Here is a 25,609-nt window from a genome sequence, read left to right as displayed (position 1 = left end):
TTATCTTATATTTTGGAAATGTACATCCAGTGGTTGTTTTCCTTTAAAAAAATTTGGGGCCCCCATGAGTGTGGGGCCCTAAGCTACAGCTTCTTTAGCTTATACGTAAATCAGGCATTGAGCCCTATGTGTGCCTGCCTTGAAATGAAGCGCCAGGTCGATTGTGCCTACTTCCCAGGCCTGTTTGTGCGAGAGATTGCGCAGGTGCACTTCTGAGGAAACCTTGCGCGCAGGTGACTGGTGGGGGAGGGGGAGGGATTCCTCTTTCCCGGACGGGACTCCGGTTCTGTCAGCCACCTGGCACTTCAGAGGCAGGCGACAAGCCGGGAAGAGAGCGCCGGGAGGAGGCCGCTCGCGGCGTTCTAAGCGCTTGCGCAAGGCAAGAGGCTCTTGCACCACCAACGCCGTCACAATCCACCGCCGCCTCTGCCCGGGGAGGGAGCGGCGGCGGCGGCGGTCGCAACAGCAAGCAGCAGGCGGCGAGCCAGTGCAGCTGAAGGCCGAAGAGCCTCCAGTTCACGTCAGAGGCCCGGTGCACGTGACCGGCTAGCTCAGCGGCCCCCATTCCCGATGCATTGGGCCGCTTCCTGTGGGGAGGGGGGGGAAATAAGCCCGCCCTGCCCTCCTCCTCCTCCCGGCTCGCTGATTGGCGGCCGAGCGGCAGCGCGTCGGGCCAGCGCCCCCTTCCCCGCCTCCAGCCTCTGATCCGGGAAGCCACGCGCCGCTCTCAAGAGCGGAGGGCGCCGGCTCGGGAGTGTCAGTCTTCTGTCACTCTCGCTCCCGCCCGCCCTCGCCGTGGCGGGTGACAGGGTCGCCTAGGAGACGGGCCGGGGTCGCGCGCGCGGACGGAGCCTGCCCATGGCAGAGGCCCGGGGTGGGGCGATGGGCCCGCTGGTTGGGGCCATCGATCAAGGGACCAGCTCCACGCGCTTCCTGGTAAGCGCAAGCCGGCGAGCGGCCGCCTCCGGCGACGGAGGGGGATGATGGAGTGACAGGAGGCGGCGGCGGCGTGGTTGCCCTTGGTGGGAGCGTGGAGGACGGAGGCTGCTAAGAGGGGCTGGGCAGGTGCCAAGCGAGGTCTCCCCTTGCCCAGGCTCGCGGAGGGAGAATAGGGGAAAATGCCCTTGGTCAGCTAAAAGCGCCTTAAAAGAGGATGCCCCCCCCCCCCACTGGGGAAGCTTCAGGGTCAGAGGGTTGCGTTTCGAGACCCGTACGAGCCCCAGGGCTTAAAAAGCAAACAAACCCATTATTTTGCTACGAATGAAACACATCTAAGAGCAAATGATCAATGCCTCTTCTACCTCTCTGTCTTTACATATAGGGCTGCTGGTGTTGGCTTTGGTTTTTGTTTGTGTGTGTGCCCAGGGGTAATTGGAGAAGGGGATATTGGCTTCTCCTGGAATAGAGAGCAGTTTGACATAAAGCCCTTTTCTCACTTTATCCCCTTAACTGTTCTGCCTTTCTCCTTGTCATGCTGGGCAGTATGAGAGAAAGGGAGTTTCCACTCAGTCCTCTGATCTAGGGTGTGATGGATGGAAGCAGGCGTGAGAGCTTTCTTTTACGCTGCTGGCGTTTCTTATCCTACAAGCCACAGTGCATCATCCATTTGCTGTCTACGCTAGATCACCTGTAGCATGTAAACTCATAGGTTGGTGGATGGAAAAGTTTATATAGGGAAGAAAAAAGATGAGTAGAATCTGGTAACGACTTCTAACATTGTTATTCCCGTTTCTTGCATTATTAGTGTTGTACTAAAAAGTTTAGCTTGGATTCTGGGCAATTCCAGTGTGAATGAAGCCTCGGAAAACAGGTGCCACTGCTTCATCCAGAGATCAATATGCACTACAGGTAGTTGCATTTGTCAGAACTATGGTACCCTACCGTGAACCTCAAAGCTGAGGACAGTGAAATAAAAAATGGCTGGCAGGCAAGAAATGTCATCTTATACTTCACTCATCCACAGTTTGTATCCTGCTTAATCCAGTTTTGCAACTGTGGTGCTGTGCAAACTTGGGAATGTCCCTCTGAATTTGGAAACACAAGCATTTCTAAATATTGTTTTATATATAAGGTAAAATCTTGTTTGTGTTTTTCACACAGACTGTACTTGTATAGGGCAGGCGATTTTGTATAATAAGGTTTTCACCAGATTTAAGGGTTAAATCATTGTTTTTAGTAATAATAATAATAATAATAATATTGGTCTGAACGTTCTCTCTTCTTTAAGCATTCTCTTCACCCAACTTTTTTCTTTTCTTTCTTTGCTTTTTAAACTGGGCAAACATTCATAGAGGATCTGGCTAAAGTCCAGGAATCTGTTTTAACAAATATTATGAAAACAAATAAGGTTGAAATAGATTTCAGGCACAGTTGAAGTCAAGAGTTTATTGCTGAAGTGGAATCACATCATAGATAAGGAGGATGTGTATCATACCATTAAAACAATTGTAGTGCATAAATGTATCAAAACAAGGACTAATTCTGCACCAGAGTTTTAAATTGCTTTGGTAGGATTTTCATGCATTCTGCTTACAGTTTGGCATGAAGTACAAGAATGCATTTGTCATTGTTTTATGTTCTTTTGAACATCTATTTGCTTGCCTGTATCAGAGTAACAGGCTGCCAGATTTGGTACTAACTTTGTGTGCATATACAGCACATTTTAAGAGCCCATTCTGGGACACCATTGAACCTGCAAATTTCTATGAATTGCATATAAAATTCCATGAATGTGTTTCCATAGACACTATGAAAGCATATGCTGTATTCTGAGGGGTAAATGCAACCCTGCAATATCATATCAGGATTATACCAAGTATGTGCTTGTCCTGAAACATCAAGCCAGCCATGGGTTTGATACTTCTTTTATGTTTTGTTTGTTTATTAATAAATTTACAACCTGCCTTTCAGGATTTAGTGCCCTTCTAAGGCAGTGTATAGAAAACTACAGAACATGATAGACAAAATCAGCACCGTCAAATTAAAATCCATATTATACCCCATTTACAGTGAGCAGTGATACTTCATCAGAACACAGCTATTAATAGAACACAGACTGAAATTAAATGACTTTAAGAATTCTGTTGAAAATAAACTATGATAGGGCCACAGTTATTTCCACGAGTGCGGAAAGAAAAGTGCTTGGTACCCAAGCTGACATCTCTTATTGATGGACCAGAGAGCAGTATCTCAGAAGCTGGTCTTAAAGCTTGAGCAAGCTCATACAGCTGCAGGTGATCCTCCAGATATCTTAGTCCCAACCCATTTTGGGTTTTAATGCCAAAATCAGTAGTTTAAATTGGGCTCAGAAGGAGATAGGCAGCTGAATGTTTGTCGCCTTCTTGGCCATTAGACCCGCTATTGGTCTTGTCTGCTCAATCTGCTGAAGTTCATATTTGCATGCAGGAAAAGTCCCTAACTCACCAAGGGTTTGAGACCCATTGCCTACCATCACCTGGTTTAGCCGGCAAGTTGAAGTCATGCCCAGGGTGTGACTGCTGTCACGTGCTGACAGTTTCTAGGAGCTACAGGTGAGAGCTGAGTGCAGGATGGGGACAAAAGGTAGACAAACTACCCCAGAAGGAGCATGGCTTAATCTATCCTTCTTCTGAACAAAATAAAGTATAGAAAAAATATGTTTTTAAACTTCATCCATTGGTTTTATATTGGAATTGAGTTTTTATGTTTTTTGTGTATACAACTCCTGTGTATATATTGTTATAAAACATCTTCCTGAAAAAGAAGTAATGGTCTTGGTACAGTAACAGGTGCAGCACACACTTCTCTTATATGAAAGAGTTAATAGTCTAGAATTAGAGTAAAGTAAGTTCAACGAACCCCAAGGCAATGATTAACAACTGTTTGAGTACTTTGGAAGCATCTCCCTCTTAGAAGCATTCCTAAACTTGCCTCTGTTGATCCTCACCTTTGAACTACATAGTTACATTAACTGAAAAGCAAATCCAAATTTAGAATAAAAGATTTGGTAGAGAATATTTAAATGAAACAGAAAATCTTTCACAAATAGTTCACACTTCCTTGAGACTATTTGCTAGATGACACAAAAGTACAGGATGTTTCTTTTAATGGGCCAACAGGAGTTGAATTTCAGGAAGAACTCCCTTTAGTCTTTTGATAGCAGGAGCTGCCTGAGGCCCTCCTGTGCTATTCTCTGCATTTCAGAAGGAAGCATTATTGAGGTCAGTCCACTGAGTAGAAAAGGTGGTTAACCTGTGACTCTTCAGATGTTCTTGGTCCAGCCAATGGCCATGGATGGTTGGGGCTGGAATCCAGCAACACATAGAGGACTATAGATTAGCCACCATTGCTGTATAGCAGAAGTTTTCAACCTTTTTGAGTCCATGGCTCCCTTAACCAACAACATTCTTTCTGTGGTACCCCTGTGGGGCTCAGGAGCCCAGTTATGTCACCCCTTTTTCAAACACCCTCCCTTGTGGAGGCCTCATCTCCTCTCCCCTCTCTTTGGGAGTCCTCCAGGCAGCAGCTGCTACCATCCCTGGTCTCTGAGCTGCCCCCCAAAAGAGAGGTGCCTCTCAGAGGCAGCATTCTCCTGTGGAGATTATAGCCAGGGTTGCTGCAATAAACAGCTGTGCAAGGCTTTGGAAGGCAAAGGTGCAAGAGGGCATCAGAGGAGGGAGGGAAGGAAAGAGTGACAGTGTTGTCCGCGGCACCCCTGACCATCATTCAAGGCACACCAGAGTGCCATAGCACACTGGTTGAAAACCACTGGTGTATAGAATTGCAGCCCTAGCTGCCCTAGCCCTGCAGTGATTCAGAGTTCACTAAAGATAATGGCCTGTTTTAAATGATCCACTTCCAGCACCATTATTATTAAACTATTCAGAAGCTATATGTGTTTCACAAGCCATGCTGTCCTGATTTAATATGAAACAACCATACCAGCAATGGTTCACCAATTTCATTTATGAAAGGAGGACTGGTTTTGATCAGATGAATTAAGCATAGTTTCTAGCTGCAAATGTTTCCGATTGTGTTCTTTTTCCTTTAGGTGTCTCACCCTCCTCAATAAAGTTTGGAGGGTTTTAAGTAGCTACAGGAGTACAGTGGTACTTCTGGTTACAAACACCTCGGGTTACAAACACTTCAGGTTACAGACTCTGCTAACCTGGAAATAGTACCTCGGGATAAGAACTTTGCCCCAGGATGAGAACAGAAATTGTGCGGTGGCAACAGCGGGAGGCCCCATTAGCTAAAGTGATACCTCAGGTTAAGAACGGTTTCAGGTTAAGAACGGACCTCCGGAATGAATTAAGTTTGTAACAAGAGGTACCACTGTATGTTTATCACAGATAGCATTAGAAGTATTGGCGAACAATATTCCATGCTGTACTGTTTTCATCAGCAAACAAATTTTGTCATAGTGCTTGTAAAGATGTGGGGGAAACACAGTGCAATTTTCACTTGAAATTACTCAGTAGTTTCTGATACGAAACATTTCGACATGTTTGTCTAGACAAACATTTTAAGTGGCAGCATTACATTTCTACTGTACTCTTACTGTAATGGCCAGTGATTTTTATATAGCTATCATCGCCTTTCTCTTATTATTTGTAATCAAATTATGATTACCATTTAATTTGTATTGAAAAAATTCTTATACCTGTAGTTAGAAATCAAAGAGATGTATGCGCTCACAGATGTATGTGCATGTCCTAGATACCTCTATCAGATTTGGATTTTTATTGTGATTGATGTTACTCTTAATCAACTTCTTTAGTCAGCTATCTGAGGTGGTATCTGGAGTGAGTTGAAAAGGATTAAGCACTTTTCCATCTTACCGTAAAGCAAGTAAGGTTAGCCTGAATGGTTAGGACTACAGTAAACTGGGTTTCAGTTAACAATTCAGCAGAAATTGCTGTTGGAGGCAGAGATCTCAGAGATCTGTTTTCAGGATAAAAATAACATCACAGATGTTAGACGGTAGACTCGTAATCTGGTGAACGGGGTTCGCGTCTCCGCTCCTCCACATGCAGCTGCTGGGTGACCTTGGGCTAGTCACACTTCTCTGAAGTCTCTCAGCCCCACTCACCTCACAGAGTGTTTGTTGTGAGGGAGGAAGGGAAAGGAGAATGTTAGCCACTTTGAGACTCCTTTGGGTAGTGATAAAGCGGGATATCAAATCCAAACTCCTCCTCTTCTTATGTAAAAGCAGAAGATAAGGAACATAATTTCAGAATTGGCATGAACATGCAACCTTCTTGATGTTTTGAAGTAATTTGATGTCTTTTGGATTTTCATAACACGTTAGAAACTGCATAGAAAGCATAATTATTTGGACACTTGAGTGAGTTTGTGATTTATATAGGTTAGTAGTTTATTTAGATGAATAAATATGTACTTTGGGAAAGAATAATCAATTATGTCTAACCGTTGATTTCAACATTTTTATCTTCAATGTCACTTAACAGTATAAATATAGAAATTATTTGAACTGATCTCTAAAATCTTAAAACAAATGGAGATTATTATATTGTGATAAAGTTCAGCACCACTATAGTAAATAGATAATTAGATTATATTCCTGTATATGTACCTTAGTGTTTTTTTTTTTTAAAAAGCAATTTGACTCTTCACCCTGCTTTTTAATGGTGACTCAGACTTTTAGGGCGGTTTCCTTAATCTACCTATCTTTTTGACAGTAATCCTTTCAAAGGGAGGCTCCAGAAACTGCTGCTCCCTTTGTCTCCATGGATGATTAACCTTTCCTATCATTGCAAAATTGAGCCATATGGTTGCAAAAGCCATAATATAACTCATGGTCCAGAAGTCTCTGCTTCCAACTTATTTTTTTAAAAAAATTAAAAAAACCTTCAGGTTCCTGTAACATGTGGTTTAGTGGCCTCTTCTAGAGTTAAGCAAGTATTTCTTGCATCATTTTGCTCTTTGACAATTTTCTGTTATGTATAATATAGTCTTTGTTAAGGGAGTTAACTTCTGAATGCTACTGTCATCCCTGAAACATGTTTCCAAGTAACTGTTCGAGAGGCGGGTGCCAAGCTTCTTTGTCTGCCTCTCCCTCTAATTATGTTTTTACAAACTGGTTTGGTGTTCTTTTATGCATTACAGGTCTTTAATGCAAAAACAGCTGAGCTGTTGAGTTACCACCAAGTAGAAATCCAACAGAAATTCCCCAAAGAAGGGTAGAGTATTATTTTTTCTTTGCATACTTGACTGCTTGTCATTCAGGCTGCAATCCTAACCATATCTACTTGGAAGTAAGTCCCATTGAATTCAATAGAGCTTTCTCCCAGGTAATTGGGGTTAAGAAAGCAGCCATAGTGTGATATTGTTAAACTTTAAACTACACGAGCAGAAAGTCACTTCCACTCTTCACTTTGCTTTGCCCCTGTGAATTTATGCCCATTGCTCTCTCTGACTGCAGCTATCCACTCCATGCCTTTCAGAAGTACACTGGAGACCACAGGGGGCTCTAGTGAGGAGTAGGAGATGGGAAAGACCTGTTTCTTGGGTGGTGTTTTATTCACATGTCTATGGATCCAAGCCTACATGTTCCTACTTAAGCCAGTGAAATGGTTTGTAGGCATATGAGGCAAAGTTTGGAAGATGGAAGTCATTGCAATAATGTAATATACTTTTCTGTTTGTCTTTGTTACTGTATTTGTTTTTAATCAATAGTTTGCCTCAGTAGTGAGTGTTGGGCTGGGGTTGTGTTGCTGCAGAAGAGGATGGGGTAGGTGGCGCTGGTGCATTTGTGCCACACCAACCACTCTACTATCTCACTCCCCCCTCCCAACACCTCCCAGTAAGTAGTAGCACCATAACCAACCAGAGATCAGGTGAACAGAAGTGGCACTGGGTGTTTGTTAGCCTTGCACAACATTTTTTTAAGTTGGAAAAGTAGCAGCCAATTTCGTTTTCCTTTGACGTACGAGCTCTTCAGCTCTCTCTTCTTTTCTGCTTCTTAACAATTTTATGGTAAGAGGAATTACAGTAATGTTAAAAATCCACTAGATTCTGCTTCGTGACAAACTGGTTGGTACTAATTGAAAATGATGTTAGTAAATTGTCATTCATTTCTAATGCAGAGTTTCCCAAACTTGGGTCTCCAGCTGTTTTTGGACTACAGTTCCCACCATCTCTGACCACAGGTCCTGCTGGTTAGAGATGATGGGAGTTGTAATCCAACAACAGCTGGAGACTCGTTTGGGAAACCCTGTGTTGGAGGAAACAGATGAGATTTCATGATATTTGTGTACATAATGCCAGATGCAAAATATAGATTTCTGATACTAACCTTGGTTTTCTCTATGCTTCTCTTCTCTATGCTTATCTTATCTGTTCAAGGTGGGTAGAACAAGATCCAAAGGAAATACTACAGTCTGTCTATGAATGTGTTGAAAAAACATGTGAGAAACTGAAACAACTGAATGTGGACATTGCCAGTATAAAAGGTATTATCCACATTTTCATAAAAATAATGATTTTTTGAAGCAGTGGTCAGAAAGGGCACATTTCTGAACTTTTCTTTAGGAATAAAACTGATATGTTAAACTATTAAAGCCAATGCAAGATGTTTCTGGAGTGTAGCTTATTGGTGTGTTGTTATTTTGTCAGAGTTTCCTTTCATAAGATGGGATAAGTTGGAAATGAGGCAATAAATAGGTTGTGGTTTGTGCAATGCTGTTCTGGAAACCCAAGGGAAGTGTGTGCTCTCTTGCACAGGGATTTCAGCCATCCCTTCCAGAAGGCAGCCTGCCTTCTTTATTTCTCCCCGACCCCAGATTAAGGGATTGCCCAGTGTAGCATTTTATTTGGTACAAAGGGCTGCTGCTGAAAGCAAGTTCTGGTAAATTATCTTGCCCCTCTGCCAAATGTGTGCACAGGAACACTTTGTGAAAACATAGTTTCTCTGGATCCTAACCAGTATCTTTATTCTGTGAGTAAATTGTATTAAGGGGTGTGTGTGTGTGGAATTAACAGGGAAAGTGTTTATACAGTAGAAATTATGGAAAGTATTGAAATATTTCTAAAGGATGAAGTATGCCATGTCAAATCCAGTAAATGTTAAAATTTCATTCTGTTTTTAAGCTGTTGGGGTCTGCAATCAGAGAGAGACAACTGTGGTTTGGGACAAACGAACTGGAGAGCCTCTCTATAATGCTCTAGGTAAGTATTTTTTTTAATAGGGATGTAGTTTTCCACTTGACTATGTGCTAATCATTTTATTTATTTATAATGGAGTATAGTGAACTTCCTGGAGCTAATTTATCTTAGAATCCAAGCCTATGAGTGAGTTGTATCCAACACAGCGCAAGCAGTAATCTACTTGCACAACAGGACTTCCCCTTCCTCTTCTCTCTCTGTACACCCATGAAATTTGCTCCAGAGGGTTCCCCAATCCTCTGTAGCAGGTTTTTAGAGTCCACATTGGGGCTTCAGGGGAGAGGTTGGAGGTTTTGTTTCGCAACTGGAAGTCTGTTGTTCCAGCTGAACAGCAGCATTGAACACAACCCTATGTCTTTTTCATCTCGGTATACATAGGGGGGAGGCATCAGCTTTGGGTCTGAATGGCATTAGCCTTTTGTTAACTGTTATTCATTCATCTGATTGATCTAAATATTTCTAACAAATAGCCTGTTAAACTGTATTTGGTTCTTGTAGAATGTTGTATCATTGTGGTGCATATCACATGCTTTTACTTGTATTAGCTCTATAATAAGAGGGAAATACATTTTAAATGTCTTACTCGATTTAAGCTGATGTCAGCTTGTTAACCACTTCACAGTACCATGTTGCCTGCAACAAGCAAGAATTATCCCCAGAAAGGGATACTTTTATTATTTATTGTTCAAGTGGTCTGCGTGTGCCAGAACATTTAACACTTAATATGTGAGGACTTTTGCTCACGTATTTGCAAGCCTGGGTTGATTCTAATTATATTATAATTGCACTTTCATGAATCCTTTCATGAAAGGCAGAATTTTAAAAACCTTAAAAGCTATGACAAGGGGGTCAAAACTCTGTTTATGTAGCAGTACTTACTCATCCATACTACAGTCCGTAATGAAGCAAACCCCCCCCCCAATTTAAAAACATTTTTCTGCTTCCATGGGAGAAATGCCAGAACACACAAGCTCTGCTCTGTGTGTAGAAGTTATTTGGAGAATAACTCCTCTGTGGTGGAAGCCTGAATTACTGAAATTTTCAGTAACATAACCCTATCACTTATGTTTGTGTTTGTATTATAGTGTGGCTTGACCTAAGAACCCAGTCTACTGTTGAGCGACTGCTTAAAAAAATTCCAGGGCACAATAAATCCTTTTTTAAGGTAAAATCTCTTGCTTTTTTAACAATATAGGGAAGTGATGTGTTGATGTGAGATTTTAACACATTGTACTTGTTTTGTAGTGAATACAGTGTAGGTTATCATAGCACAGGGATAGCCTAACTCCTGTTGTCAATGCTCTGGTAACCTCTTGGTTAGATTGCTGCAATGCGTTATATCTGGCTCTGAAGATGGTTCAGAAACTTCAGCAGGTGCAGAATTCAGCAGCCAGGTTGCTCACCTGGGCAAGATGGTTTGAGCAGATTACACCAAATCCTGGCCTGACTGTACTGGCTGCCAGTTAGTTTCTGGGCCCCATTCGAATTGCTGGTTTTGACCTACAAAGCCTTAAACAGCTCATGACCACAATACCTCAAGGACTGTCTCTCTCCATATGAACCTACTCCAATCCTGCGATCATCATCTGAGGCCCTTCTTCATATGCCTCCTCTGCGATGGGTCCAGAAGGGTGGTAACACAAGAATGGGCCTTTTCTGCAGTGGCTCCCAGTTTGTGGAATGCTCTTCCCAAGGAGGTTCGGCTGACACCTTCATTACACACCTTTAGTTGCCAGATGAAAACACTCCTCTTCAACCAGGCATTTGACTGATTAACATCTATGCTCTTTTAAATGTGTTTGTGCAAAGCATGTTTATTGGCTTGCACATGGTGTGTGGGGGGGGGAGTGTCTTGTTTTTTATGTTGTGAACTGCCCTGAGATCTACAGGTGAAGGGCAGTATACAAATTTAATACAGTAAATAAGAGTAAGAATAATTTTCCTTGAGAATACTGAGAAAGGAGAGCAGAAAGCATGTTTTTAAAAGCTGAAGGAAGTATATGTGTAATCACTTGTAAGAAGGGTTAAATTATTCCTCCTCTGTGTGAAGTTAGGAACAAGTAGGATAGCAAGCATTCCTTATTTACTAAGAATATGAAACTACCTAACCCAAATTTTAATAGAAATAGATTATGATGCAAGACGTTATTTAACGACTTCACTGTCATCTATTCCAAGCTACACAGAAATTGCCCCTCAGCGTTAGCATATTTCCTAGATATTGCCAAAATAAAATTATTTAGGAACATATGAGTAAAACAGCCTCTTAACCTATTTGCTTTGAAAGCTTCCGCTGTATAATGCAGGAGTTCTTTCTTTCTGATTGCCTCCATCATTATTTGCTTTCCAAACACAGACAGATAACCTGTATAAAACATGACCTTTAGAATATGTTTCTGTCTGTTTTGCTACGTGGCAAGTCTTCAAACTACCTGTTCTCTTGATCTTTGATCATGTTGGATTTTGGTACACGTAGGGTTTACAATACTAGAGAGTGACTGATGCTAATGACCCTTTTATTGTGCTTCTACTACAGATGAACCTTTTGTCATTTTTATTGCTAGTGTTTCTCCTTTATGTTCTGAAAATCTTTCATTTTTTTGCAGAATAAGACAGGCCTCCCACTTAGCACGTATTTCAGTGCTGTGAAACTTTGCTGGCTTTTGGACAATGTGAAGGAGGTCAGGCAAGCAGTTCAGGAGAGGCGAGCTCTGTTTGGTACCATTGACACATGGCTAATATGGGTATGTCTCAATAGGCTATATAGCAATCAACTTCTTTTGCTTTATACTTTCTCAATTTTAATCAAAGAACATTCAACGTTTTCTAAACAGGAAATCAGTTTTCACTGCCACCTCATCAGAATCATACATGTGCCTATATAATCTGCCTCCAACGTTATTTGCAGCAGAATGTAATACACCTGAATAAAATGGGCACACATCAGTTATGGTCAAAAGGGTTTAAGTACACACCTTCCCCTCGCTTGTCTCAGGAAGTATCATGGCGCTAATGTTTTATTTTGTGAACTGCCCTGAGATCTTTTGGTGAAGGGCGGTATATAAATTGAATAAAAATAAATATAAATAGTGTGTGTCAGATACGAATAATCCAAGGGATCATGGCTGCTACCCTTCCATGCATTCAGTGAATACAGTGGGATTGTGCATGCCTAGCCACACACATCTAGCAGATGCATGTCTGACGTAAGGATGAAAGGATACTAAAGTATTTATGGCTCCTGCGCTTAAAAGGGAACTTTGGCCAATTAGGCTTCTTGATCATGTGAATCATACTCTTTCACATTAATGCTGAATTTGTAGCCATGCCAGGGAATGAGGAATGAACAGTGGGTGTGATCCTGCTTCTCTCTCATGCATTCATTGAACACATGGAGAGTGAACATGTGCCTAAACCTCTAAGATCTTGCATAAGAGTAAAATTCCAGTACATGTCCTAGAAACAGGAGTTTTCAAAAGCATTGCAGCCATTAAAAATGGGAGTTCTAATGACCGCCTTCATTGTGTCACAGAGAAAAGGGGTAGCTGTGTTATCTACATCGCTTTCCTTCAAATAATATTGAAGGGCTTTCAAAACATTTTCTCTGGCTAGAGAGTTTGTAAGTAAAGTTGGGTGGAAAGACCAAGTTGGTGAACTATGGTTTTTTCCCTCCCAGATGGGGAGTAACTTCAACCAGGGTATAGTCAGTGATTTTTATATTTCCAATATTAGTAGATGTGACAGGTGGGATCAATCACTGTGTAATAAAAATGAAATTTAGCCTGGACTGTGATGTATAGCAGGTAAACGCAAAACTGAAATCGCTGGGCGTTTGTTCACTCCAAATGTCATATAGGCCCCCTTTCTGTGATGTTCTCAATAAAGTGTATGATTCCTTGATCTTTTTGCTCTTGCCTTTGAAGAAAGATTTGCCTTTGAGGAAAGGCTTGCTGTATTATTCTTGCATATGTGTACTATATTATGATAACTGTTCCTATTAAAGCCAAATACTGGGGTTCCCAAATGGTCATGACATCCTCAGAAGCAGCCTTGGTGCCCACCAGTACTCCCTGCCACTCCCTATTTTATTTTAGTTTAATGAGGGGGTTTTTGGGGGGAGGGTAAGCATCACCAGTTTTTTTCTACAGTGATAATAACTATTTTTGAATGTGCCCTGTGAGCAGGAAAAGATTGGGGATACTTGAACAAATTCTTTAAATATAGTAAGAGTGAACAGTGGTCTGCCAGATTTCCAACTTCCATTTCTAGGGAAGCAGTGACCAGCTTCTAGTTTTACTGATCTGTCTTTGCTTATTTTTATTTTTTTTAATTTAAGAGTTTGACAGGTGGAAAAAATGGAGGTGTTCATTGCACTGATGTAACCAATGCCAGTAGAACAATGCTGTTCAACATTCATTCGTTAGAATGGGATACTGAACTCTGCAAGTAAGTAACTTGTCTGTCCGTCTGCTTCAGTGCCTAGATTTGCTTTGACCATCTTCAAAAAGCCATACTGATGTACAGGTTTCTAAGCAGGTTTACTTGGAAATAAATTCTATTAGCTGAGTGGCACTTGGTCCTAATAGTTGTTTTTCCAGGGTCACATGTGAAAAACTTCTAAATGGTCTGTGTTCTGAAACTAAAGAACAAGTTGTTGCTTAATAGCAACGAGTTTATCTGATTCTGGCTTTGTAATGGGGATCCACGTGGAGCTGTATATATTTGAAAGATTAGTACACAATAGATTCTGCAGCCATTATTGCTTATGGTAAAGGTTCAAATCCAGCTTGGCAAATGGTGGGTGGTCACAAGATGCATCATAATTCTGTGCAGAAATCATGCTATAGCTGTAAAATATTGGGCATAAAATCTCATCTGAATTAACCACTAGACTCTAAACTGGTAGGCCTCAAAATGTTATTGGATTATATCTACCATCATCCCTGGCCATTGACTGCTGGTTGGGGCTGATGGAAGTTGGAGTCCAACAACATTTTCAGGGCCACAGGTTCCTCTCCACTGAGTAAAATTGATGTTCTCTTCTTCCTCAAATTATACAAGACTCACTTTTAAAAATTCATTTCACACTGACTCACTTTTAAAAATTCATTCCGCACTGTGTTTAACATACTTTAATAAAATTTAATTTGAGAGTGTGGAATTTCAATTGGTTAGGTACAACCAAAGATGCATTCATGGGTTTTCTGTGATAACCTGATGGGAGCAGTTCATTCCATAACTGAGAGAACATTTGGATTTGATTGTGAAATATTTGATGGCATTTTTCTACATCACAGCTAGCAAATAATTCTGCTTTAACCTTTGAGAAGTGAAAGTAGTATTGTCGTTTATTAGTAGTATACATAAGATTGTCGCTGCTGGCTGCTTGTTAACCGTTCTTGAGGCACCTGTAGCGATGAGGAAGCTGATCATTGGAGCTGGGAGAGATGCACACATAAGCTCAGGTCAAATCAAGCTCCAGAATAAGTAAAAAAGAGAGTTATGCATGAAGTATTTACATCTACACATCATGAGGGCTTGCAAACCTTTGCAACAATTTTTAAACAAATGATAGCTTTATTAGCTAAGGAGAAGCTCAAGCGGGACCTCTGTTGGCCACACAAAGTTTTAGTTTGGGAAAAGTGGTAAACCAGATTCCAGTTTTAACCAATCAGAAGAAGCATTTAAGTGGACATTTCTTGTTTTGAGGCAAACATTATGGGCCCCATATATTCTCCATCCACCCCCAGTTCAACTTTTTAATTAACAACCATGAATAATTTTGTATTAACTTTTGGAAAATGTTGTGTTTCCTTCCCAGATTTTTTGGAATTCCTATGGAAATACTTCCCAAAGTGCGGAGTTCCTCAGAGATCTATGGATTGATGGTATATATACAACTTTTCGTTAAATTCATTTAGTTAACAACATATGCGTGAATTGTGCCTGCTTAATCTTGATCGAATAAGCTGGATAACTCAGTTCTGTGAAAAAGTTATTTTTGTAAAGTAGGAGAAGGAATAGATTTTAAATTGGACTGTTAACTATCCTTCTTGAGAAAAGTTATATTTAGAAGATATAAGTTACTGTACAATTTTGTTTATATCTCCCAATATTTTATATCTTATGAAATTATTGTTTTTTACGGAAAACTACATATGGAATTTTTGAACTGGCATAGAAATATGTATCGGTGCTCTTCCTTAACTAAGGCTGCAATCCTGACCTACGTTAACTAGAAATAGGCCCCACTAAATTCAGTAAGAGTTACTTCTGAGAAGACATGGTTAGGGCTGGGCTGTAAGTTGGGGCAGAGTCCTGCAGAATTTGTGCACATGGGCGGCTATAAACGAGGTGTGTGTCAGGTTTCTGAGGGCTGAGTGTACATTTAAATCAGCTGAAGGACAGCAGGTTGTAGAAGGCTGTTATAGACACTTCCACTAGGATCTAAGGTCAAGTTCTCTAATGTTACAGTTGCACCGAAGGAGTTGATATTCTACAAGCTTAAATGTTAGTGTAGAAAGCTGCTGTCTGAAATATCTTTACAAATATCTTTACTATGTTCCTAGTTAGTGACTTATTGGAAGAGTCTTGAACCCTTTCCCTGCAAAGACACACCCCTTCTCACCCTAGGAAGCCACTGGCAATCAGTGCACAGGCTGAACTCCTGCTATGTATGTTGGGCCTTGCAGATTGGGGTGCAGACTGATGGGGGCTGAAGCACCATACATATCTGGGCTGTGGGAAATAGCTCTGTGGTGATTCAGCATGTCTGGTCCACGATAGAACACTCTGGATATGTTTTCCATCTGAAGATCAGCTACCGTAATATTGATTTGAAAGTTCTGTACAATTATGAACTGGAAATGGTCTAAACTTTATTAAAGAAGTGATAGTTAAAATGGTTATAAAATGACAAGACACAATATTCTGTATTCCCAGACTTGGCTTGTAGAACAGTTTGGCAGGAGCCCTCTTTTTAAACAAGTGCTGCAGCTCGATTGAGTCACTAGCTAGAAGAAACTTTGACCCTCGTTCCCAGATTAGATAAAATCTTATCAGCGAATACTATATGATAATATGCAATTATCCAATTTAAATTAGTTTATGAATGCTCTTCACAAGAAAAGTATTCCAGCTTCGTGGACGGGGTGTTTTTCAATAGTGTGGCCAAATCTCCTTTTGTGACCTCTGCAGCTCAAAAAAAGAAAGAAAGAAAAAGCCATTTGCTTTAGACTCCAGTTTCTGAACTACCTTTAAATGGAAAGTGTTTGTGAAAGCAATAGAAATACTCAAAAAAATTACTTGATACAGCTGATCTGTTGCTTAAAATGAAACAAATTGTACTTTCATTTCCCTCAAGTAATAGCCTCTCTGCTCTGTATGAGAAAGAGTGTTACTGGTGAATAGAGTACTGGTATCGGTAGTGGCCTTTTAAAATTAATTTAAAGCATTTGGATTGTTTACAATAATAAAAAACAGAGCTATAATGTTAGTGTCTTGAATACAACATAAGCCATTGTGAATTCCTGTATTTCATTGTGGGATGTTTAGGGAAGGTTGCAGACTTTTAAAAACAAAGTGCTTGGCAAATAGTCTCCAACTGAACTGAAAGTGTTTCTGTACAAAAATACTTTAACCCAAATTAGGGTGGCTAAACTTTCAATATTATGAGTCTTGTACCCTTTTAATAATTGAAGAAGAGAAGAAATGGTTGCCAGTACAACTTATCACAAGAACAGTAAAAGCTGCCTGCTCCCTTCACTTACTTGTCAACTATTAACAATGCAGGATCTCAAATTTTGAAAGGTTTGGCCTCTGATATCAGTAATCTGATACTACTGTTAAGTAAGTAACTAGGGCTATATACTTTGAGTCATTTGAGAATAGAAGAGTGAAGTCCATTACTTTGAGTTCTAAACCTTTTGAGTGTTTGCTTCAAAGTGTGTAGGTCTGATATTCATTTTACCCCAAACAGCAATTTATAGGAGGAGAATTGACTACTAGACTACCAAGCTTTGAAACTGTGAACTTGTTTGTCTCTCTTCCCCTCCTCCCTTCCCACTACTTTTCTCGCTGACTATAGAAAATCTCCCTTACCTTGGTGAGTAGGATTTTGTTAGGATGTCCCCTACTCACATCTCCATCCATTCTGCTTAGATGCAGTGCATTTCTTTAGGGGGAATCCTGTAGCTTTTTGAAAGGGATTGTGTCAGGTGGCATCCTCCAATCAGACCGACTGAATCTGAAGCTTTTATTAGTGGTTCTGTTGAGGTGTTTACACTCCCCACCTGCTTAAAAAAAAGTTAAAATGGGAAACTACTATTTCTCACTCCCAACTTTCCTTGTGAAAGATTGTATGAATTGAGGGCAAAAACACTGAAGAGGAGGAATACTAGTGTATGGTATATATCTCATCTCACCTTCAAAATGCTATTTAATAAGGTATCCCCAAATGGAAATGCACTTGACTGTACTCTCTGCATGGCTTCACTGAAGTGCTACTGCTCAGTGTACATACACACACATGCACACACACAGAATGCACCCTGCAAAAAAAAAAAGCTGGTTTTGACGTGGGTGGCTTGGTGGGTACTAGGTGTTGGCATGCCTGGCTGTTTGCAAGCACACAAACATGTATTCTTTCTTTTTCAAGAAAACTTCACAAACTGTTCGATGGTATCTTACAAAATGAGGTCTCCTGTGTGTTCTTCCACTAATACTCTGCCACAGCCACACCTGTATGTTAAGCACTGACCTCCCATTTTGAAGCATGTTGTTTACCATCTTATTGTAGCCCCACGTGTTATCAAAAACCAAGTCGTACTCTGTGCTGTGCTTTAATATGTGTATAAATGGTAGAGCAAACATTAGCTCTTCGATGAACTGAGGTGTGGAAAAGAGACTGCCACACTTGCGTTCCTTGACTGAGCAGAAAATGGAGGGCTGGGCAGGGATTTGGGAATCAAGAACAGGCCTCCCATTCAACCTCCTCTCTCTCTCGTATTTGCCCAGTTACTTGTACCTTGCAGTCCTGATAAGTTGGTTGTTATTGTACCGTACACTGTTTCGGGGCGGCCTATCCCATTTTGCCACCTGAGGCGAAAAGAGGAGTTGCCTCTCCTCACTTCTCTGGTGACAGGCACCAGCGCCACCATAGGTGCCTCCCACCCCACCCCCATCACCAGAGAAATGAGGAGAGGCAGTAGCAAGAGCTCACCGGAAACGTCGCCACAGCTTCTCCTCACTTCTTTGGCAGTGGCGGCAGTGGGTGGAGTAAGTAGTAGCCAGGCACTAAAGTGGGATTTGCCACCTCTGGATCTGAGGCATTCACCTCAGTGCGCCTAATGGTAACACTATGGTTGTTCACTATCTGCCCCTTTGATTATTTCTTCTCTCCCCAAGTCATTTCCAGTTTAGATGTGCTTGCTGTGTATGTGGCCTATTTCACAGTGATATCAGTGGGCATATAGAAGCAAAGTCTTGCTGTGGCTGTCATATAACACATTTTTCTGCTAAAACAGGAACCAGTTATCGCATCCTGGTTTCAGGCAAAGTTCAATCATATAATGAACAATGTTAGAATTTTTGTGGTTTTTTATCTAAATATACATATAGATGGTCTGATATTCCATTTGTAACTAAAATCCACTATTCTGCCATTAATTGTAGTTTTCCGTCATCTGGAAATATTGTACTGTTTGCATATACCCAGTGGATCCGTTGCTAACTTGTACCCTGTTATACTTATTTCTGTTTCCGTTATGGAAGAACAATATTTTGTAATTCTTATAATATTCAGGATTTGTAGCTTTTAAAGACTCTCCATAACCTTTATCTTTGGTACCTGTTTTTTCCCCCCTCTCAGAAGCTATGGAGTTTGAAGAAACTGAATACAAATTAAAATTGTCCCTTTGCCTTGTGTGGGAAATTATATATAACTGAGTAGTAAATTCTTATTCCAGCTATATAATAAAGGCAGGTTTCTGTGGTGCTCTAGTACAAGAGGGACTCTGCTAGACAGATTAAATGGCAAAGGATTTTCTTTTTCTATTCTGCCCCACCCCCACCCCCATTAATTGACAGAGATGTTATGTGGCCTTTCTGTTTTTCATGGCCCTGTAGGTGATTAATTTTACTTTTGAAAGACTGTGTGTGTGAATATATGCATACAGCTCAACAGCATTCAGTATACTTCAGGATCTTTGTTTTTAGCAGCATTGATAGACTTGCTTGACTACGGCTTTGATGTTTTCTAGCTGTACATTGCTTCAGTTGTTCTTTAAATTATGGAAAACCTACTAGATGAAAATTAGTGATGTTGAATAAACTTTTAAAAATGTATTTGTTTTGCTATAGAGTTCTGGAGCTTTGACTGGCGTACCAATTTCTGGGGTGAGTTCCCTAACCATGTTGTAATTTATTGGTACAATTTCTGAATACAGTGGAATGTTTGATAGACCTTGTTGTACTTTTTAAAAATGGAGGGGGCGCAGTCAGTAGAAACTACATGTCTAAAGTATCAGTTGTATATGCTAGTAAAAATAAGTTTAAGCTGCGATCCCATATACACTTACCTTGGAGCCCATTGAGCTCAGTGGGACTTGTTTCTCAGTAGACTCATATAGGATTATGCAGTAAGTAGACAATTGAAAACATAACTAGCATCTACTGTGCCCAGCCTCAAGCCTGGAGCAGATGGTGTAACTACAACCAGTTACTGTGAAATTAAATAGATGCTTCCAGCCAGACCTAAGTGCCAATAACTTTCATTTTAGGGGTTTTAAATGGTGTTCCAATATCATGGGACACAAAGGATAGCAGAATACAATGTAGAAACTGAACCTTTCACCTCTCTCCAGCCTCTGTGATGAAGGAAGGAAGGAAGGAAGGAAGGAAGGAAGGAAGGAAGGAAGGGGAGCAAGTACTTGCCTCCCATTCTGCCTGAAACGTATCTGCATAGGAGCTATGCTGCCTGGTGTAGATTGCCCAAATTACCAAGAGAAAAGACTGATTTAAGTTTCCTATACTATAATTCACAAGTTTCCAGAGCAACAAATTTTAATTGGTTGCAAGAACAGTTAAAACAAGCAAAAACAAGTATTTAGACTACCTAAGAGCACAGAGGTCTGGTCATAAAGTTCCTGTATTTCTTGCAGTACACAGTTATGTCTGCTAAGACACAAGGGGTGCAATTGTGAAATAAATGGATTTGCTTGGCCCTCTACTAATTCAAAAGGCATCTGACAAAATCACAGAAGGGAATTGTAGCTTTTAGCTTTTATGTAAAAGGCTAATTGCCCAGAATTTTCCACAAGTAAGGATAGTGATTACTTGGCAAAACAGTATTTTTCCATGAAAACAAAGTTTTCTTTGAGGATCATAAATATTTATTATTTACACAATAAATGTATTGTATCAAATGCTTGTCCTCAAGTCTTCTTTTCCTTTTAGGAGAGAGGCAGGATTTTTATAGTGATGGATACAGTTAAAAAATAAGGGCAGGATGTTTTTTTAATAACATTCAGGTTTCATTTTTAAACTAGGTTGCTATTGAAAGCAGCACTTACAGCACACTCCTATACATGTTAACTTAGAAGTAAGCCACACTGAGTTTGATAGGACTTGCTCCCAGGTAAGCGTGTGTAGCATTGCGGCCTTAATGTAAACCGAATTTTAAAGGCAAACATCTGGTTTCATTCTTTTGGAAATAGGCATTCTGTCCATTTCCTCCTCTGCATTTTTGTTTGTATTTATTGGTATTGGTGCTTCCAAATTATTCTAGATGTGCAGAAAAACTAGGCTTATCCACCATTCTGGATCTGCAAGAGGCCAATATATTTTCGCCCCCAGTTGACAGAAAGCTAGTTTCCCCTAAGGTTTATTGAAACTGGTTATGTGAGCTTTGAGCATGCTCATTTGAAAATGAAGGAGGTCCTGTGGTAAGATAACCTTCAGGAAAAAAATTCAACTATCCAGAACAAAAGTTTGTCATTTATTTATATATTAAATTTATATACGACTCGTCATCCAAGGATTATAGAGTGCTTTACAGTATAAAAGTTATCCAATCTGTAGTGCCATTGATGTGTTTCTTTCTGTAAAAAGTATTAGCGAGACAATGGGACTTTAGCTGAGCCAAATTGTAAACAAAATAGATCTACTTTAAAAATTAAATATGCAGGTATACTTTCACTGAAGTTAATGAATTATATGTACTTCCAGTGCTTAGGTGACCAGTCTGCTGCTTTAGTGGGACAGATGTGCTTCAAGGATGGTCAAGCAAAAAATACGTAAGTTTAACCTGAGAACTGACACCTGCATCATTGCACCCATAGAACTGATACAAAGGGGGGCGGTGTTAGAGGATCAGCCGTTTTTAAGAATGCACACTGTGGGATAGCCACTGTAACACAATGGGTATGTGATGAAACTATGAGTCAGGAAGATCCTACTTTGAATCTCACCTCTTGCAAGAACTCCTCCATTGTGGCTTTCCAAATGTTGGATCCCAGCTCCTATCAGCCCACAGACTGGTCAGGATTGATGGGAGTTATAGTCTAACAACATCTGGAGGGCTACATGTTTCCAAATCTTGATAATAATGAATCAGATTGATGGTTTTTTTATTAACTTGCTACATAATTTAAAATACATTTGAAATACCTTGCACACTTGTGTAAGATACATGGCCTGTTCACCTTCCCCTTCAGTCTATTTCTGTCAGCTGTACTTCAGATCATTCCAGGTCCAGCAGATGAAGAAGAACTGGGTTTCTAATAAAATAAGTGTCCTGGGCTAAACGTAGTCAGGAATAGGAGGTTCTGCAGTGCCTTGGTTGGAAAAGCACTCCATATCCCCACCCATATCCAAACCCCAACCTTATTTCCTGTAGCTTTTTGAATGGACTTTAAAATCGGAAGTACACATGTGTCAGTCTACCCAACAGCCTGGCCACATTTCTCCCTGGCTAGCACACACAGCAAACTAAATATGCAGACTAAAGCTTGCCCCATAATGCTCCATACAAGAGGATTATTGAGTATGTTCCAGTGTGAATTAGGGAAGCTTGGCCTCCCAATTTGACATATATACATAGATACATATATACACCAATCCTGAATGAAGTAAGGGCAGTGGTGGTGGCTGGAAGTGGAGACAGAAGGAAGACTCCAATGCTTCCCCAATCCAGTGTCAGCTGGTTTGCCACAATTCAGCCAGTCTTTGCTAGACTAATTACCTGATTATAGCAATTTCTATGTAGAGGAGTTGTCCTACTATACCAACATTCCAGTTATGTTACTACTGTTTTGATATTCCTAGTCATTTTATGGCATGGCATACATCTGATTTCTTATGCTTCATTTTGTAGCAAATAATAACTTTTGGTGTCTGCACTTCAGGTATGGAACAGGCTGCTTCTTACTCTGCAATACAGGTCAAAAGGTTAGTGCTGGGAATAAAACGACTTGAAACCTTGGCAAATTACTACTTTCCCCAAAGAAATAGCTCTTGTTGTGTAAAACTCCCTTAAAAAATCTTTTTGTTGTGTCCTACAAATAAAATACAGTGGTACCTCGGGAGCTTAAAATATTCACAAGCATACCTTGTTTAACATGAAGGTCCCAAAGAGGAAATGTCTTGTGCTAGAATGCTAGGGCAGTTGGGCAGTGTTTAAGATAACAGCCAAGGGTAAACTAATATGATAGAAATAATTAATATTTTCTAGATCAAGTAATTACATATTTTTTCGTTTTGTTTCCAGCCTGCAATTTCTGAACATGGCCTTCTGACTACAGTGGCGTACAAAATGGGCAGAGACAAACCTGTGTATTATGCATTAGAAGTAAGTATAATTATTTTTCATATACTATGGGCTTTTGAAGGTGCCAAGTTGTTTCTTAGGTTTGTAATACCAAGAGGTGGGCTACCGTATATGTACTATCACTGCCTGCAAACCTGCTACAAAGTGCTTGGGCAATTGATGCAAGTTAGGTTTTGCGTGTTGTCTTTCATGATTTGCTCTAAGAGTGAGAGTGAAGTAACAAAACACATTAAGTTGCCCTTTTCCTGTAGGGCTCTGTTGCCATAGCTGGTGCCGTTGTACGTTGGCTGAGAGACAACCTCGGCATTGCAAAGTCTTCAAGTGAAGTTGGTGAGTATCAATAACTTGGAGTAGCTTATTTTAGTGAAGAGTTGCTTGATCTTACCCTTGCCTAGAATATGTCAGTTTTAAGGACACAAACTGTGGCATGCGTTTGGTTTTAGAAAACTGGTAATATTCTGTGACATGTATAAAATCAAATGTCTGGAAGAGATGTATGAGTTTAAATGGATACATGTAGATTTCTAGTCTTGCATCCTTTTATTGCTTTTGGAAATAGAAATCACTACGTTACAATATCTTCCTTGGATACTGCTAGTTGGAGAAGTTTTTTTAAAAAAAAATATAGCAAGAGTTTTCAGTGCTATCATTCACTAAGGCTGTTATCCTGGGCGTATGTCCCATTGAACTCAGTGGGACTTGCCTTTGAGTAGACATATATAAGATGGTTGTGCAAGACTTCTTTTTTATTTGAAGACAAGAGTTTTACTTTTTTGCATGCTGCTAGATGCCTAGGAATGCTCTTGTTCTTTGCTACACAATTGTAAATAATTAGAATTGGGACTCCTTTTTTCCTTAGTCTAATATTTATTTACTGGAGTAATCTGGGTGACAACGTTTCATAAATTTGGAATTTATTTTTTATTCCATTTTTTAAAAAAAAACATTTCTAGACCATCTGACCTTTAATTGTAACATTTGAGTAATAAGCAACTGACAAGTGTAATAAATAGCAATAACTGTTATTTGCTCCTGCTGCATGAAGATAAACTCTATTTTGGCATTGGTTTTAGAGAAACTTGCTGCTGAAGTGGGCACTTCTTATGGCTGCTACTTTGTTCCAGCATTCTCAGGATTATATGCACCATACTGGGAACCCAGTGCAAGAGGGTAGGTATATCATACCAAATGTTTAATTTAAGTGCCAATATTTAATTTTATCCATTCTTAAATATTTAGGCCAGATACACAGTGGGATGTTGTGCATCTTGCCAGTATACACTTCTTGCCAGCTGAGAGGGCAATGTGCACACAGCAGCCATTATAGGGGGTGCTGTGGCAGCCATGTGAGTCTTTAAAAGAAGGTTTGTTTAGTCTTGATGGTAGATTTTGCTTTCCTTTTTCCTTCTACAGAATTATCTGTGGCCTTACTCAGTTTACAAATAAAAACCACATTGCCTTTGCTGCACTAGAGGCTGTCTGCTTCCAAACACGAGAGGTATGGATGAAGGGTGCAATTAATGCTGCTTTGATGGCAGTGACAAACTTCTTTTAAAAATAATAATAATGATGAGTTGTATTTTGTATGATTCAGATGATTTAAATTGTATAACCTCAAAAGTTTGTTGGGAGGGTTGGCAGAACCAAAGGTCTCAAGTTGTTCCGTATGATTTAAAGACTAATGTTGGTAACCAGGTCTGGTTCTTTCAATAGGCAAAGTGTGAGGCAGTTGATTTTGGGCGCCATGAAAGAGCATTGGAAGTTTAATTATTAATTTATTGCTGTGTTTTTAATTCCAGGGAGAGGCAGTTATGAAATTGTCTGCCTCGAGTACCAAAATAATTTGGCTAACCTTGGACACTATGCACCTTGACATAGTATTTGCTGTTCTGCCTCAGGCAGCATAATGTCTTAAGCAGGAGCTGCTAGTATCATGAGACTAATCTGTGTACCTTGAGAAGAATTATTGTCACAGACTGGAGCATGAATTTAAAAGCCTCGTTTTTTAACTTTAAAAGCATGTGAAACATCTTTCTGTTCACTAATACTACACACACACACACAAACATGGGTGTCTCTGACTTCAGGATATATTTCCATGGGCCACCATACCTGACTGCCTTTGAGTTGTAGGACATTTCATCTTCTGGCTTTTTTGCTCAAAATGCAGATGAAATGGTCAAGTTTTTTCCACTTTCAATCCCCCCCCCCCTGCAATTTCTTAAAGATTTGATTAATTTCAGCATATGCCTCAGGGCATGGTTTTTCTACAAAATAAATTAGAATGCCTAGTTTGGCCTTGTAACTTTTATTTCTTTAAACAGCTATGTTCAAATAAGGCAAGTATGGCGAAACTTGGCCCCCCAGATGTTTTGGAACTACAACTCCCATCATCCCTAGCTAACAGGACCAGTGGTCAGGGATGATGGGAATTGTAGTCCCAAAACTGCTGGAGGGCCGAGTTTGGCCATGCCTGACATAAGGCATCCTTGTGTGTGCTTCTTAAATTTAAAAGGAACTTCAGTCAGAGTCCTGCTATTATACTAGCACCTTCATAATGATAGGTATCCCACTACAGTATTGCCCAAGCAGAAAGAAGTTTGTGCAGCCAGGCTGTTT

At 40.3% G+C, this 25,609-nt stretch overlaps 1 protein-coding gene across 1 annotated transcript in view; it reads left to right on the top strand.

Moving 5' to 3' along the window:
- Nucleotides 1-698: 698 nt before the first annotated feature.
- The window catches only part of GK (glycerol kinase), a 36,382-nt gene continuing 11,471 nt past the window's right edge, over nt 699-25,609 (top strand). Inside the window, exons 1-16 of the mRNA XM_077927406.1 lie at nt 699-936; nt 7,108-7,181; nt 8,347-8,453; nt 9,091-9,168; nt 10,251-10,330; nt 11,772-11,909; nt 13,502-13,611; nt 14,987-15,053; nt 17,252-17,269; nt 19,525-19,560; nt 21,391-21,458; nt 22,569-22,611; nt 22,931-23,011; nt 23,242-23,320; nt 24,064-24,160; nt 24,404-24,527. Of these exons, the coding sequence (XP_077783532.1) occupies nt 859-936; nt 7,108-7,181; nt 8,347-8,453; nt 9,091-9,168; nt 10,251-10,330; nt 11,772-11,909; nt 13,502-13,611; nt 14,987-15,053; nt 17,252-17,269; nt 19,525-19,560; nt 21,391-21,458; nt 22,569-22,611; nt 22,931-23,011; nt 23,242-23,320; nt 24,064-24,160; nt 24,404-24,527 (1,278 nt within the window). The 5' untranslated portion in view covers nt 699-858. The remainder of the gene's footprint in view (nt 937-7,107; nt 7,182-8,346; nt 8,454-9,090; nt 9,169-10,250; nt 10,331-11,771; nt 11,910-13,501; nt 13,612-14,986; nt 15,054-17,251; nt 17,270-19,524; nt 19,561-21,390; nt 21,459-22,568; nt 22,612-22,930; nt 23,012-23,241; nt 23,321-24,063; nt 24,161-24,403; nt 24,528-25,609) is intronic.

This window comes from Podarcis muralis, chromosome 4 (genome assembly GCF_964188315.1).
Source record: "Podarcis muralis chromosome 4, rPodMur119.hap1.1, whole genome shotgun sequence".
Taxonomy (NCBI): Eukaryota; Metazoa; Chordata; class Lepidosauria; order Squamata; family Lacertidae; genus Podarcis; species Podarcis muralis.
Note: the sequence above shows the minus strand (reverse complement) of the source record. Positions and strands in the feature narration are given on the sequence as shown.